Source organism: Salvelinus fontinalis, chromosome 4 (genome assembly GCF_029448725.1).
Source record: "Salvelinus fontinalis isolate EN_2023a chromosome 4, ASM2944872v1, whole genome shotgun sequence".
NCBI classification, from domain to species: domain Eukaryota; kingdom Metazoa; phylum Chordata; class Actinopteri; order Salmoniformes; family Salmonidae; genus Salvelinus; species Salvelinus fontinalis.
In genome coordinates, this window is record NC_074668.1 from 36647685 (window position 1) to 36662669 (window position 14985).

The 14985-nt window shown below is 44.0% G+C and overlaps 1 protein-coding gene across 1 annotated transcript in view; it reads right to left on the bottom strand.

The window, feature by feature from the left end:
- Positions 1–14145, bottom strand: part of LOC129853665 (transforming acidic coiled-coil-containing protein 1-like) — a 35689-nt gene extending 21544 nt beyond the window's left edge. Inside the window, exon 1 of the mRNA XM_055919976.1 lies at positions 13511–14145. Within this exon, the coding sequence (XP_055775951.1) occupies positions 13511–13575 (65 nt within the window). The 5' untranslated portion in view covers positions 13576–14145. The remainder of the gene's footprint in view (positions 1–13510) is intronic.
- Positions 14146–14985: the final 840 nt, after the last annotated feature.

Consider the following 14985-nt stretch of genomic DNA (forward strand, 5'->3'; position numbering starts at 1 on the left):
ACACATCTCTCTGTCTGTACTGGGCAAATACATACTGTAATGTAGTAGTGAACCGTAGTATTGGTTTAGTTTATTAGGATCCCGTTAGCTACTGCACATGCAGCAGTTACTCTTCCTGGGGTCCACATAAAACGTAAAAATACATGACAAAGTACAGAACAGTTATAGACAAGAACAACATAAGACATTAAATTAAATTCAAAAAACAAACAAAATAAGAGTTATGTATAGAAGAGACACCAAGTGACAACAAAAATACTATTTACACACTATTCAGATACACATGTTCATATTCTTATAAACAGTACATTTAAATTATATATTTTGAAATGTTTATAGAAAGAGGAGAGGTGCTGTGATACTAATTATGTTTTTCATCAGTTTTTTAAGCTGAACTTGCATTAAATCTGTTTTAGGTTTGGGTACTGTGAAGAAACACATAGTGGAGTGGCTGGTGAGGTACGCATGTGTGTTTGAAGTGTATGCAAATAGATTATACAAGTGGTCAGACATTTTCAACGCAAACGTTTCTTAAAAAGACTAGAAGAGAAGTTAGTACATTTCTCCTCAACAGTGAAAGACTATCATGTGTGTTGTTGATGTTAGTTCTGTGTGTGCAGTTAAGGGCAAGGAGTGCTGCTTTGTTTTGAGCCAGCTGCCAATTTTCTAGGTCTTTCTTTGCTGCACCTGACCATATTACCAGACGGTAATCGAGATGGGACAAGATCAGAGCCTGAATTATATTGATGATACCCTCTAGTCTAAGGCCATACATACCTACACCCTTAGCCTCGTTCAGCACCCTAACAGTTTCATTCAAGGTTTGATCACAAACCACAACACTCAAACTGTCCATGTAAACTCATGGTGTATACAGTACACACTTCTCTGCCTTGTGCGGGAAAGAGAGCTCCACCTTGTGGCGATCAGTGGTCTCTGACCAGATCCAGTCTCTCTCACTGTCAAACTGGAGGCTCGTGTTGACTGGGATCCTCAGTCGTAGGCAGGCAGGAACACACAGGAACAAGAGAGAAACCCTGCTTAGAGTGCTGAGTACACTCACCCTCTCAGTCTCTCTCAGTCTCTCTTAGTCCCTGAGTCTCTCTGTCTCTCTCAGGCAGTAAAAGCCATGTTTGAATATAGTTCTACAACTCTGTCCTGAATGGAGTAATGCTTTAGCCTAGTTTCTCCCATGCTTTTGTGTGTGCGTGCATGTGTAGAGCATCATCATGACAGTGTTTAAATTAAACAGAGGAGAAGTGTGGTACAGCGCCGGTCGGCACGGTTACAGTAACCAGGCCAGCTGTCATTACTGCATCATCCTGGGGATGTAGTCTGAAGTGCATTACATCATCTTGTACTGCTACAACAGACCTTGTAATTGTGCTAGCTGAGATTGAGAGAGAGAGGGGATGAGGAGAGAGAGGGGGATAAGGAGAGAGAGGGGGATTAGGAGAGAGAGTGAGATGAGGAGAGAGAGGGGGATGAGGAGAGAGAGGGGGATGAGGAGAGAGAGGGAGATGAGGAGAGAGAGGGGGATGAGGAGAGAGAGGGGGATGAAGAGAGAGAGGGGGATAAGGAGAGAGAGGGAGATGAGGAGAGAGAGGGGGATGAGGAGAGAGAGTGAGATGAGAAGAGAGAGGGAGATGAGGAGAGAGAGGGGGATAAGGAGAGAGAGGGGGATAAGGAGAGAGAGGGGGATGAGGAGAGAGAGGGAGATGAGGAGAGAGATAAGTGCAGATAATGCTACAATAAAACCTTTGATGGTGAATTTGGGAAGCGTGACTGAGATAGTTTGCCTATATAGCTAACAACCGAAAACTTGGATGTCAATTAAGGCAGCCCTCCGCACCTCTCTGATTCAGAGGGGTGGGTTAAAAGCGGAAGACACATTTCAGTTGAAAGCATTCAGTTTTACAACTGACTAGGTATCCCCCTTTCCTTTCCCTTAAAACAGTATCTGCATATTTAATCTAAGCCCAACTTGGGGCGGCAGGTAGCCTGGCGGGTAGGAGCGTTGGGCCAGTAAATGAAAGGTTGCTGAATCGAATACCCGAGCTGACAAGGTACACATCTGTTGTTCTGCCCCTGAGCAAGGCAGTTAACCCACTGTTCCCTGAGCGCTGATGACGTGGATGTTGATTAAGGCAGCCCCCAGCACCTCTCTGATTCAGAAGGGTTGGGTTGAATGCAGAAGACACATTTCAGTTGAACGCATTCAGTTGTACAACTGACTAGGTATCCCCCTTTCCCCTTTCTTGTAATCAGAGCGGAAAACACACACAGACACACATTATAGATGAGAGGTCCAGTAGAACCTTTACTACATGGAGGTCTAGAGATGTTATGTTGGGATATGTCAAATCAAATCAAATATGTTGTGTTCAATGTAGGCCTACAGGTAACTGCCAAAATAAAGGAAACAAAAACATAAAGTGTCTTAATAGTGTGCTGGGCCACCCTATTCTACAAGTGTCTGGAACTCTATTGTAGAAATGCGACAGCATTCTTCAACAAGATATTTCATCATTTGGTGTTATGTTGATGGTGGTGGAAAATACTGTCTCAGTTGCTGCTCCAACTGGGAATTTTTACACATGATGGGATGCTAATTGCTTAATTAACTCAGGAACCACACCTGTGTGGAAGCACCTGCTTTCAATATATTTTGTATCACTCATTTACTCAAGTGTTTCCTTTACCTGTATGATGGAATATTTTAGAATATACTGGGTCTTTCCACCTCAAAAAGCAAATGGAAGAGGATTTCGACACCCACCATCTCAGATTATTCTAAAATCGTTTCTGTAGTTAGTAACAGATATGATTAGCATTCCTGAAATATTTAAATATAATTTTATCTCTGAGAAATTCTGCAAATTAATTGCATGCAAATTTCCCATTTTAATTGATATGATTCAGATAATATTCAATAAATATAGTACCTAACACCCGATTTGGACCAAACTTCTTCCTTCTAATAAGACAGACATGAGTGTCACGTTCCTGACCTGTTTCTGTTAGTTTTGTATGTGTTAGTTGGTCAGGACGTGAGTTTGGGTGGGCATTCTATGTTTTCTGTTTCTATGTTGGTTTAAGGGTTGCCTGGTATGGCTCTCAATTAGAGGCAGGTGTTTGGCGTTTCCTCTAATTGAGAGTCATATTAAGGTAGGTTGTTTCATAGTGTTCGTTGTGGGTGGTTGTCTTCCGTTGTGGGTGGTTGTCTTCCGTTGTGGGTGGTTGTCTTCCGTGTCAGTGTTTGTCGCACCATACGGGACTGTTCGGTTTGTTTGTACATCGTTATTTTTGTGTAGTCTATTTTCCCTGTTCGTGTGTTCTTAGTGTTATATGTAAGTTCGTATTGTTCAGGTTTGTCTTCATTTGTTTTGTTATTTTGTTAATTATTTCAAGTGGTTTCGTTTCGTGTTTTTCCCGTCTTGTTTTATTAAAATTATGTCATTTCAAAACGCTGCGCCTTGGTCGAATCACTACTCCTCCTCTTCGGTTAAAGAGGAGGAATACCGTTACAATGAGGAATCCCCAAAAATCTAAAACGCCACCCACAAATCCCCCACAACCCTTGCCAATCCCACCCAAACAACCAATATACAGTATGACAAGTAGTATGAAGCTGTGGCTTTGATTATTGCTTCTCTATTCAGTGTAGTGTATTCCCTGTGACTCTGGGGATGTTTTTTCCCCCTGTTCAGAGAAATTTGTAATTGAAGTCGCTTGCATTATTTACCATAAAGTAGTGTGAAAATACCAGGTTTTGACCAGTAGATAATGCTGTTCCTGCTATACCGCCAGACTCTTTTATCCATTTTGCTGGTCTCTTGTGTTATATAGATCACCAAAAAAAAAAAAGCAACTTTTGGTAGAAAAACCAATAGATTTTGCTCATGATGAAAAATAAATTGTGTAGCCATCCTCACAATTCAAGCCAGTCCTTCATGAAAGCAAACAAAACATAGTGTTACGCTCGTTGTTTGAATGAGGAGACCAAAGTGCAGCGTGGTAGTCGAACATCTTACTTTTATTAAAATGAACACCGAAAAACAACAAAATACAAAACGAACGTAAAGTTCTGCAGGCTACACAGCAACTATACAAAATCAAGATCCCACAAACTAAGGTGGGAAAAAAGGCTGCCTAAATATGATCCTCAGAGACAATGATAGACAGCTGCCTCTGATTGGGAACCATACCAGGCCAAACAAAGAAATAGGAAAACTAGATTGCCCACCCTAGTCACACCCTGACCTAACCAAAATAGAGAATTAAAAGGATCTCTAAGATCAGGACATGACACATAGCCAGATTCACAGGGAATATATGACAAAGTATAAAGAAGCAACACTCCAAGCCACAGCTTCATACTACTTGTCAAACATAGAGAACTGATACTGTGTGTCACACCCTGATCGGTTTCACCTGTCTTTGTGATTGTCTTCACCCCCCTACAGATGTCGCTCATCTTCCCCATTAACCCCTGTGTATCTATACCTGTGTTCTCTGTTTGTCTGTTGCCAGTTCGTTTTGTTTCGTCAAGCGTACCAGCGTTTTTCCCAGCGTTTTTCCATTTCTGCCTGCCCTGACCCTGAGCCTGCCTGCCATCCTGTGCCTTTGCCCCACCTATCTGGATTACTGACCTCTGCCTACCTTGACCCTGACCCTGCCTGCCGTCCTGTACCTTTGCCCCACCTATCTGGACTACTGACCCCTGCCTAATCCCTGTTGGATTAATAAATTATTGTTACTTTGTTGTTGTCTGCATCTGGGTCTTACCTTGAAACGTGATAGTACGAACTGGCCATGACTAACCCAGTAGACCAGGGCCAGCTGCGCAACGCCATCTCCTCCCAAGGAGCCACCATCGGTAGGCACAAGGAATTGCTTCGGGGTTTTATGGAAGGGGTCCAAATGTTGGCTGAATGCCATAACTGGGCGTTGGACATTTTGCTGGAGCAATTCCGCGGGTTATCTGGGAGGCCACAGTGGTAACCCCACAGCCCCTCAGTAACTCAGCTGTTAGCAGCGCCGTCTCATGCGTTAGTCTGAAGGGGTTCGTGAGAGTGGTGAAGAAGGTTTTTGATGCCCCGTTCTCCAGGAGAGAAGCTAATCCAGCTTCGGCAGGACTCCTGCGGTGTGGCAGACCATGCGGTGGATTTCCACAATTTGGCAGCAGAGCATGCTTGGAACCAGGAAGCGCTGTTCGATACGGCGTCTCGGAGGAGGTCAAGGACGAGCTTGCAGCTCGGGAGTTACCTACGGATCTCGATTCCCTTATCGCGTTGACAATCTGTATCGATGGGCGATTATGGGAACGATGGAGGAAGAGGAACTTTGATTTCGCACACACGTCCACCTTGCCTCCGAGTCATCCCGAAAGTCCCCGACGGTCCTGTTGCCGAGAGAACCCGAGGCTTCCTGACCTTCACCGAGAGTCTCCGCAGACGGCCGACTCACCGCTTCCCGATCCTATGCAACTAGGCAGAGCTGGGCTCTCACCAGTGGAATGGCAATACAAGGTCAACACGAAGAGTTGTCTGTATTGTGGGACTCTTGGTCATTCTGTGTACTCTTGTCCTTTAAAAGACCAGGCTCACCAGTAGGAGCGAGTACTCTGGAGGGCCATTTAGATAACTTTTCTGCTTCCCTTGCAGGCACCCCTTTTCATGCCCTTCTGCTGTGGGGAAAGCAGGCTAAATCTCTTTGGGTCCTCATTGACACTGGGGCTTTTTGGACGCTACCCTGGCTTCGGAGCTGAACATCCCCACTCAGCCCCTCTCCATTCCCATGGATATTAGAGCGCTGGATGGGCGCTCTCTAGGCCGGGTCACTCATAATACCACTCCCATAAACCTACGGGTGTCAGGAAATCACAGTGAAACTATTCAATTTCTGCTCATCAAGTCTCCACAGATTCCTGCGATTTTGGGATTCTCCTGGCTCCAGCGACACAATCTTCTCATCAACTGGTCTGCTGGTGCCATCATGGGCTGGAGTCCGTTCTGCCATGCCCATCTGAAGTCAGCGCAACCTGCCTCAGGACTTCTTCCTGGGGGCTCGGAAGGTGCTCTGGATCTCTCCGCCATCCCCACGGAGTACTAGGACCTCCGGGAGGTGTTCAGCAAGGCCCGGGCCACTTCATTTCTGTCGCACCAACCCTGCGGGATTGACCTTCTCCCTAGCACCACGCCGCCCCGGGGACGCCTGTACTCTCTGTCGGGACCGGAGACCAAGGCTATGGAGACCTACATTGGAGACTCCCTAGCTGCAGGATTTATCCGTCCCTCTTCCTCTCCCGCCGGCGCAGGGTTCTTCTTCTCTCTTCCTGTCTTTTGAGTGTTCCTGTTTCCTAGTTTTCCTTGGTTGACCATTTCTGCCTGCCCTGACCCCAAGATTGCCTGTCGTCCTGTACCTTTGCCCCACCTATCTGGATTACTGACCTCTGCCTACCCTGACCCTGAGACTGACTGCTGTCCTGCATCTTTGCCCCGCCTATCTGGATTACTGACCCCTGCCTGCCCTTGACCTGTCTTTACCTGCCCCTGTTGGATTAATAAACTGTTGTTACTTCAACATTGTCTGCATCTGGGTCTTACCTTGAAACGTTATACTGTATACTGGTTGTTGGGGTGGGATTGGCATGGGGTGTGGGGAGGTCTTTGCGTGACTTTTTACTCATTGATAGGAAGAGGTTTGGTCTAAATTGGATGTCCGGTTCTATATTTATTGAATATTATCTGAATCTATATATAAATTGAAATGTCAAATTTGGGTGCCATCAATTATCTTAAATTTCTCAGATATCAAATCAAATTTCGACCAAATAATATTTCAGGAATGCCAATATTACCTACAGAAACAATTTCAGAATGGCTTACCAAGAAAAACTTCCAAAAATACTAACTTGAGGTAAAAAGGAGTTGGAGCACTCAACCAAAAAAAGGCAGAGATTTATTTATTTTTGCTCACTTTAATTAACTTCTTATGGCTGAGATCCCGTTAACGGGATTGACTTGACAACAGCCAGTGAAAGTGCAGGGCGCCAAATTCAAACAACAGAAATCTCATAATTAAAATTCCTCAAACATACAAGTATTTTACACCATTTTAAAGATAAACTTGTTGTAAATCCAGCCACAGTGTCCGTTTTCAAAAGGCTTTACGACGAAAGCACACCAAACGATTATGTTAGGTCAGTACCTAGTCACAGAAAAACACAGCCATTTTTCCAGCCAAAGAGAGGAGTCACAAAAAGCAGAAATAGAGATAAAATGAATCACTAACCTTTGATGATCTTCATCAGATGACACTCATAGGACTTCATGTTACACAATACATGTATGTTTTGTTCGATAAAGTTCATATTTATATCCAAAAATCTTAGTTTACATTGGCGCGTTATGTTCAGTAATGTTTTGCCTCCAAAACATCCGGTGATTTTGCAGAGAGCCACATAAATTTACAGAAATACTCATAATAAACATTGATAAACGATACAAGTATTATAAATGGAACTTTAGATAAACTTCTCCTTAATACAACCGCTGTGTCAGATTTCCAAAAAACTTTACGGAAAAAGCACACCATGCTATAATCTGAGTACAGCGCTCAGAGCCCAAACAAGCCATACAGATAAACCCCCATGTTGTGGAGTCAACAGAAGTTAGAAGTAGTATTAAAAAATATTCACTTACCTTTGATGATCTTCATCAGAATGCACTCCCAAGAATCCCAGTTCCACAATAAATGTTTGTTTTGTTCGATAACGTCCAAAATTTATGTCCAAATACCTCCTTTTTGTTCGCGCGTTTAGTTCCAAAATTCAAATTGATGACTCGCAGGTCAGACGAAAAGTCAAGAAATTCCATTACAGTTTGTAAAAACATGTCAAACGATGTATAGAATCAATCTTTAGGATGTTTTTAACATAAATCTTCAATAATGTTTCAACCGGAGAATTCCTTTGTCTTCAGAGATGCGATGGAACGCAGGTTGCTATCACGTGAGTGCGCGTGGTCAGCTCATGCCAGACACCTGACTCAAAGAGCTCTCCTTCCCTCATTCTTCACAGTAGCAGCATCAAACAAGGTTCTAAAGCCTGTTGACATCTAGTGGAAGCCTTAGGAAGTACAATATGACCCCAAAGACTCTGTATATTGGATAGGCAAACCTACAAACCTCAGATTTCCCACTTCCTGGTTGGATTTTTTATCAGGTTTTTGCCTGCTATATGAGTTATGTTATACTCACAGACATCATTCAAACAGTTTTAGAAACTTCAGAGTGTTTTCTATCGAAATCTACTAATAATATGCATATCTTAGCTTCTGGGACTGAGTAGCAGGCAGTTTACTCTGGGCACCTTATTCATCCAAGCTACTCAATACTGCCCCCAGCCATAAGAAGTTTTAATCCATTGTACAGGATGTGAACAGGTGACTGACATTTGATGGTCAAACTGACGTCTTCCTCAGAGTGACCTGACCATTGGACATAACTTATATTTATAGCCTAGTGGCCAATTGAGACACAACAATGTAAAACAGTTATAATTATATTATGTTTCTAGGTAAATGAAAAATTATTGCATAAAATGATGAGAGAAATAGTGTGTCTCGTTAATCAATAGTCCATGTTAAAATATACATAGGTGATATTTGGGTGTCTGTGAATCAGACAAAGAGATCCAAAAAATCAAGGCAGAAGCAAGTTTTTCTTGGTAAGCCATTCTCGCGATTTTGTCATTATTGTTGAGCACCCCTCCTTTTTCTTTGTTTACTGATGCACGAAAGCCCACCTGAACTCATGATTAAAATACTATACTGTTTCAGCTCGTTTCATCTTGTTTTTGATAGTATGTCTTGTTTTGAGGTGTTTTGACTGATTTCATGTCAATGCTAATATGGCTAAAATTCGCTAGCTAGCTAACCAACAACTGTAATGATGTATTTGAGAGACAGCAGGTGCTCATTGTGCTAATTAATTAATTTACTTAATAAAAATTGGAGACGAAATATAGATTACATGTTGTCAACAATCTAAACCTACCCTGTCTCTAACTCTAATGCTATAACAATCTGGAGAATACATTGAGCTGAGCAGCTTGAACATGCATCTAACTGAGAGAGAGATGGTTTCAAGTATCGGGTTATAGTAGTCATATGTACGGGATACACATGGTATACACCATCCAACTAAATGCTTACTTGCAGGTTTCTTATAGACAATGCAACAACGATAAGAAATAATAAAAGATAAGAATACGAAAATAAAAGTAAATGGCTCAGTAAAATATAATAAATATTTTAGCATAAGTATAATACATGAAGGCACAATTTATAGTCCAATATTTGGGGGAAGGTATTTTTGGGGGTGAGTTCTGAGAGGCCTGACAGAGTAGGGTCAGGGGACAGACAGACACCAGGCTATTGTGTAACGATACAGGGACACAAAGGATACATAATTCCTCAAACAATGGTTCGCACACGCACGCACATGAACTCCCAAACACACACACCCTGAAGGTCATACAAGGCCTCCTCTTATGGTCCATGTCTGTCTATCTACAGCTGAATTGTTGCTGATATAGTACTGACAGAGGAGGACAGGTTGGGAGGAAGAGAGGAGGAGAGGAAGAGCTTCAGGCCAAGGATAGATCAGCCTAGTACAGTCTGAAATAGGGTCTAAAGGAGCTCCAAATGCAGGCCACTCTCTACTCCAAAAAGGAATGGATGAGATGGAGGAGGGGCGATGAGTGGAGGGGGGATTGAGAAATGAGGACTGAGGCAGATTTCTGTTGCACTTAAAAATGAAAAAGATGATTTGCTAAATATAGATCTGAGAATAAGGGCCAGATCTCATGCTGCTACGGAACTTCTTATTCCTCTCATAGCCACACACACACACACTGAGAGAGGGAGAGACACACACACACTGAGAGAGAGAGAGACACACACACTGAGAAAGAAAGACACACACACACAAACAAGGACACTGCCTAGAAAAACACTGCCTAACCCACAGTACACACAGAAGCCTGACAGTGTGTAGTGAGAGGGCACATCCCCATCCAGTAGAAAGTTGACTGGTTTATTTCCAATTCTAGGCTTGTTAATGTAAAACCAGCCAAACAAAGATGTCTCTGTCTGCAGACTCTCCTTTGATTCTCTGAGCGCTCCAGCTAACAGAAGCTAACAGAAGAAGTCTCAGATCTAAGTCTCAGAGCCACTCAGTGCCCAAGGCTCTCATTCTACTCTACAGTTGCACTACTCTGGATCATTCAGTACCAATTGGAATGACCTCCAGCGTAAACAACAACTGCTGTAGAAGATGACAACACCATTAATACTGCCAGTGGTACTGCTGAGTCACTGTGACAACAGGATGGGTAGAGCAGAGCAGCATCAGGGTATGACTAGGAAGGACATCAGTGAATGGGTAGAAAGTGTAAAAGGCTCAGCAGCTCATTAACATGGTGATGATCCACTGGGAACTACTGGGAGAAAGAGAGGACTGGCTCTCTGTTACCATGGATTAGGGCTGGATTTCTCAAACTCGGTCCTCGGGACCCCATAATCAACTAATCATCAAGTGGTGATAATTTGAATCAGCTATGTAGTATTAAGACAAAAACCAAAACATGCACCCCTTCGGGTCCCGATTCGAGAGAGAGAGAGAGAGAGAGAGAGAGAGAGAGAGAGAGAGAGAGAGAGAGAGAGAGAAAGAAAGAAATAGGAGGAGGCGTTTGAGAGGAGAAACGGCCAAAACAGCCTTTTACCATAAGACCAATGGTGCCGATAGAGATGGCAGCTTTGTTTCTAGTCCTTAGGAAACTGTGCAGTATTTAGTTTTTTATATATATTATTTCTTACATTGTTAGCCCAGAAAACCTGAAAAGTATTATTACATACAGCCGGGAAGAACTATTAGATATCAGAGAGACGTCAACTTACCAGCACAACCGGCATTATGACCAGGAATATGACTTTCCCAAAGCGGATCCTTTGTCTGCACCTCCCAGGACATTTGGACTGATTCCAGAGGCCGACCCAAAACAACGCCACCGGAGGAGAGGGTGCCGGAGCGGTCTTCTAGTGAGGCTTCGGATACTCACACACCACCCACCGCTTCCAAGTATATTACTCGCTAATGTCCAGTCCCTAGTTAATAAAGTCAACGAAATCAGGACAAGAGTTGCTTTCCAAAGAGTTATCTGGGATTGTAACATACTCTGTTTCACGGAAACATGGCTAGCTTGGGACATGCTGTCCGAATCAGTACAGCCTATGGGATTTTCAGTGCATCGCGCCGACAGGAATAAACATCTCTCCGGTAAGAAGAAGGGCGGGGGTGAATGTTTCATGATTAACGACTCATGGTGTAATTGTAACAACATACAGGAACTCAAGTCTGTTTGTTCACCTGACCTAGAATTCCTTACAATCAAATGCCGACCGTATTATCTCCCAAGAGAACTCCCCTCTGTTATTGTCACAGCCGTGTATATCCCCCCCGAACCCCCAAGATGGCCATCAAGGAACTTCACTGGACTTTATGCAAACTGGAAACCATATATCCTGATGCTGCATTTATTGTAGCTGGGGATTCTAATAAAGCGAATTTGAGAACAAGGCTACCTAAATTCTATCAGCATATTGATAGCAGTACACGAGCGAGTAACACGTTTCGACCATTGCTACTCTAAGTGCCGCGATGCATACAAGGCCCTCCCCCACCCTCCTTTTTGCAAACTGACCATGACTCCATCTTGTTGCTCCGCTCTTATAGGCAGAACCTAAAACAGGAAGCGCCTGTGGTTAGGTCTATCCAACGCTGGTCTGACCAATCGGATTCCACGCTTCGAGATTGCTTCGATCACGTGGACTGGGATATGTTCCGGGTAGCCTCAGACAACAACATTGACGTATACGCTGACTCGGTGAGTGAGTTTATAATGAACTTTATAGGAGATATTGTACCCACTGTGAATATTAAAAGCTTCACTGGCCTCCCGGGTGGCGCAGTGGTCTAGGGCACTGCATTGCAGTGCTAGCTGTGCCACCAGAGACTCTGGGTTCGAGCCCAGGCTCTGTCACAGCCGGCCGCGACCGGGAGGTCCCTGGGGTGTGTGTCGCAACAGCGCCTCTTGAACCTTAGAAGGCTGAAAAAATGTGACTTGTCCGAACTAACTTTTACAGGTGCACAATGAGAGCATCCTGTCGGGTTGTATCACCGCCTGGTACGGCAACTGCACCGCCCACAACTGCAGGGCTCTCCAGAGGGTGGTGCGGTCTGCACAACGTATCACCGGGTGCGAACTACCTGCCCTCCAGGACACCTACAACACCCGATGTCACAGGAAGCCAAAAAGATCATCAAGGACAGTATCCACCCGAGCCACTGCCTGTTCACCCCGCTTCCATCCAGAAGACGAGGTCAGTACAGGTTTATCAAAGCTGGGACAGAGAGATTGAAAAACAGCTTCTATCTCAAGGCCATCAGATTGTTAAACAGCCATCACTAGCAGAGAGGCGGCTGGCTACCTACAGACTGATATCATTGGCCACTTTAATAAATGGAACACTAGTCACTTTAATAATGCCACTTTAAGAATGTTTACATATCTCGCATTACTTATCTCATATGTATATACTGTATACTGTATCCTACAATATCTATTCTATACTATCTATTGTATCTTAGACGCTCTGTCATTGCTCATCCATATATTTTATATTTATATATTCTTATCCCATTCCTTTACTAGATTGTGTGTATTAGGTTTGGTTGTGGAATTGTTAGATGCTACCTGTTAGATACTGCTGCACTGTCGGCTCTAGAAGCATAAGCATTTATCTACACTCGCAATAACATCTGCCAACCATGTGTATGTGACCAAAATTGTTTTTATTTAAATGAATTTTAAGTGATTCAACCACACCTAAACACTTGACTTAGTCAGAGGCCATCATGAGACAATGCATTATAGTGTTATATTATTCACCTGATTAATGGGCATAAACTGTTGGTCTTCTGTTGATTGATCACTCACCTTAGATGCCACCTCATCTTGTGCATATTCAGTACTAAGTGTCTCCGTCAGGAGATCTGATCACATCTCTCTCATTACATCTCTCTCCTGACCCTAATTCTCTGTACATCTCCCCTATCATACCCCTTTCTGAAGTCAAATAAGTTCAATCTAAACAAGCGTTATTGTCGTGTCGGGTTCTGCTGCACTTTAGCTAATGGACAATGCTGGGAAACCTGTTCAGAGAGCGATACACAACATTTACACAGGAAACTAAACCACATGCTCACGGGACAGGAACAAGATCAATAATGTGTGTGCAAGGACACAGACGCGCACACGCACACACACACACACACACACACACACACACACACACACACACACACACACACACACACACACACACACACACACACACACACACACACACACACACACAATAACAGTGATAGATTGTGTACTCACATGCTGCTCTTCTTTCTGGGGGAGCTGAAGGAGCTCTTCCTGTGCTGACTGAGGGAGCCCCCCATGACAACGCTGGGTGTGTATGTGTGTAGCGTGTGTGTTGTATCTTATTCCAAGCGACAGGCGTATCTCTTTTAGAGCCCTCTCTCCATATTCCCACTGTCTGAAAATAGTAGAATCCCAGTGATGAGAGCACGACCACTATAGCCTCTTCTCATCTCACACACCACATCCCTGACTAACTAGCTCCTTCTGCTTCTCTCTCTAGCTCCTTCTGTCTCTCTCTCCAGCTCCTTCTGTCTCTCTCTCTAGCTCCTTCTGTCTCTCTCTCTGGCTCCTTCTGTCTCTCTCTCTGGCTCCTTCTGTCTCTTTCTAGCTCCTTCTCACTCTCTCTTGCTGCTGCTGATGTTGTATCTAGGGTGAATGGTCTGTCTGCTCAGGAGTCCTGATCACATGTCAACTATTCTGCCAGTCCCTGCCTCTCTCTCTGTATGTCTGCCAGCCGTCTCCCTCTCTCTCCTTCTATCGCTTCCTCTAACCCCTCCTCTCCTCTCTTCTCTCTCTCTTTCGATCGAGTGGTCCCTCCTGCACAGACCAGATTCCTTGCATTACAGAGCTTCTCTGAAGAAAGAGAGATAGTGGGAGTGAGAAAGAATGAGAGAGAGGGCGGGACGGGGGTGGTGTAAAGGCCACTAAGCTCTAACAGTGAAGGGGGAAGAGGGAAGGAGGGTAGGGCTGAGGGTATTGTTCCAGAGGGAGACTCGCCCCTATTGTTAGGCAGCTGAACAACAGACAGAGGGAAGAGAGCGAGGGATGGTGGGAGGGGAGAGAGGGTTGTAAAACCAGCCTATATTTATGTTTATTTATTTTCCCTTTTGTACTTTATCTATTTGCCCATAGTTACAACACTGTATATAGACATAATGTGACATTTGAAATGTCTTTATTCTTTCGGGACTTTTGTGAGTGTAATGTTTACTGTTAATTTTGTATTGTTCATTTCACTTTTGTTTATTATCTATTTCACTTGCTTTAGCAATGTAAACATATGTTTCCCATGCCAATAAAGCCCCTTAAATTTAAATTGAATTGAGAGAAGGATGGTGGGAGGAAAAGAGAAGGGGGGTGAGCATTAACACAGCCCCTGTTGTTCTGAGACATTCTACCTGCTGTGAACCAATGTGTGTCAGGACCCCTCCCCTAAGCCCAGCATTAGCATGCACACACACACGCACGCACACACGCACACGCACACGCACACGCACACACGAACACACACACACACACACACACACACACACACACACACACACACACACACACACACACACACACACACACACACACACACACACACACACACACACACACACACACACACACACACACACACACACACACACACACACACACAGAGAGAGAGAGAGAGAGAGAGAGAGCATGCCGAGGTTGGACTGCACACCGTTCTTCTCAGT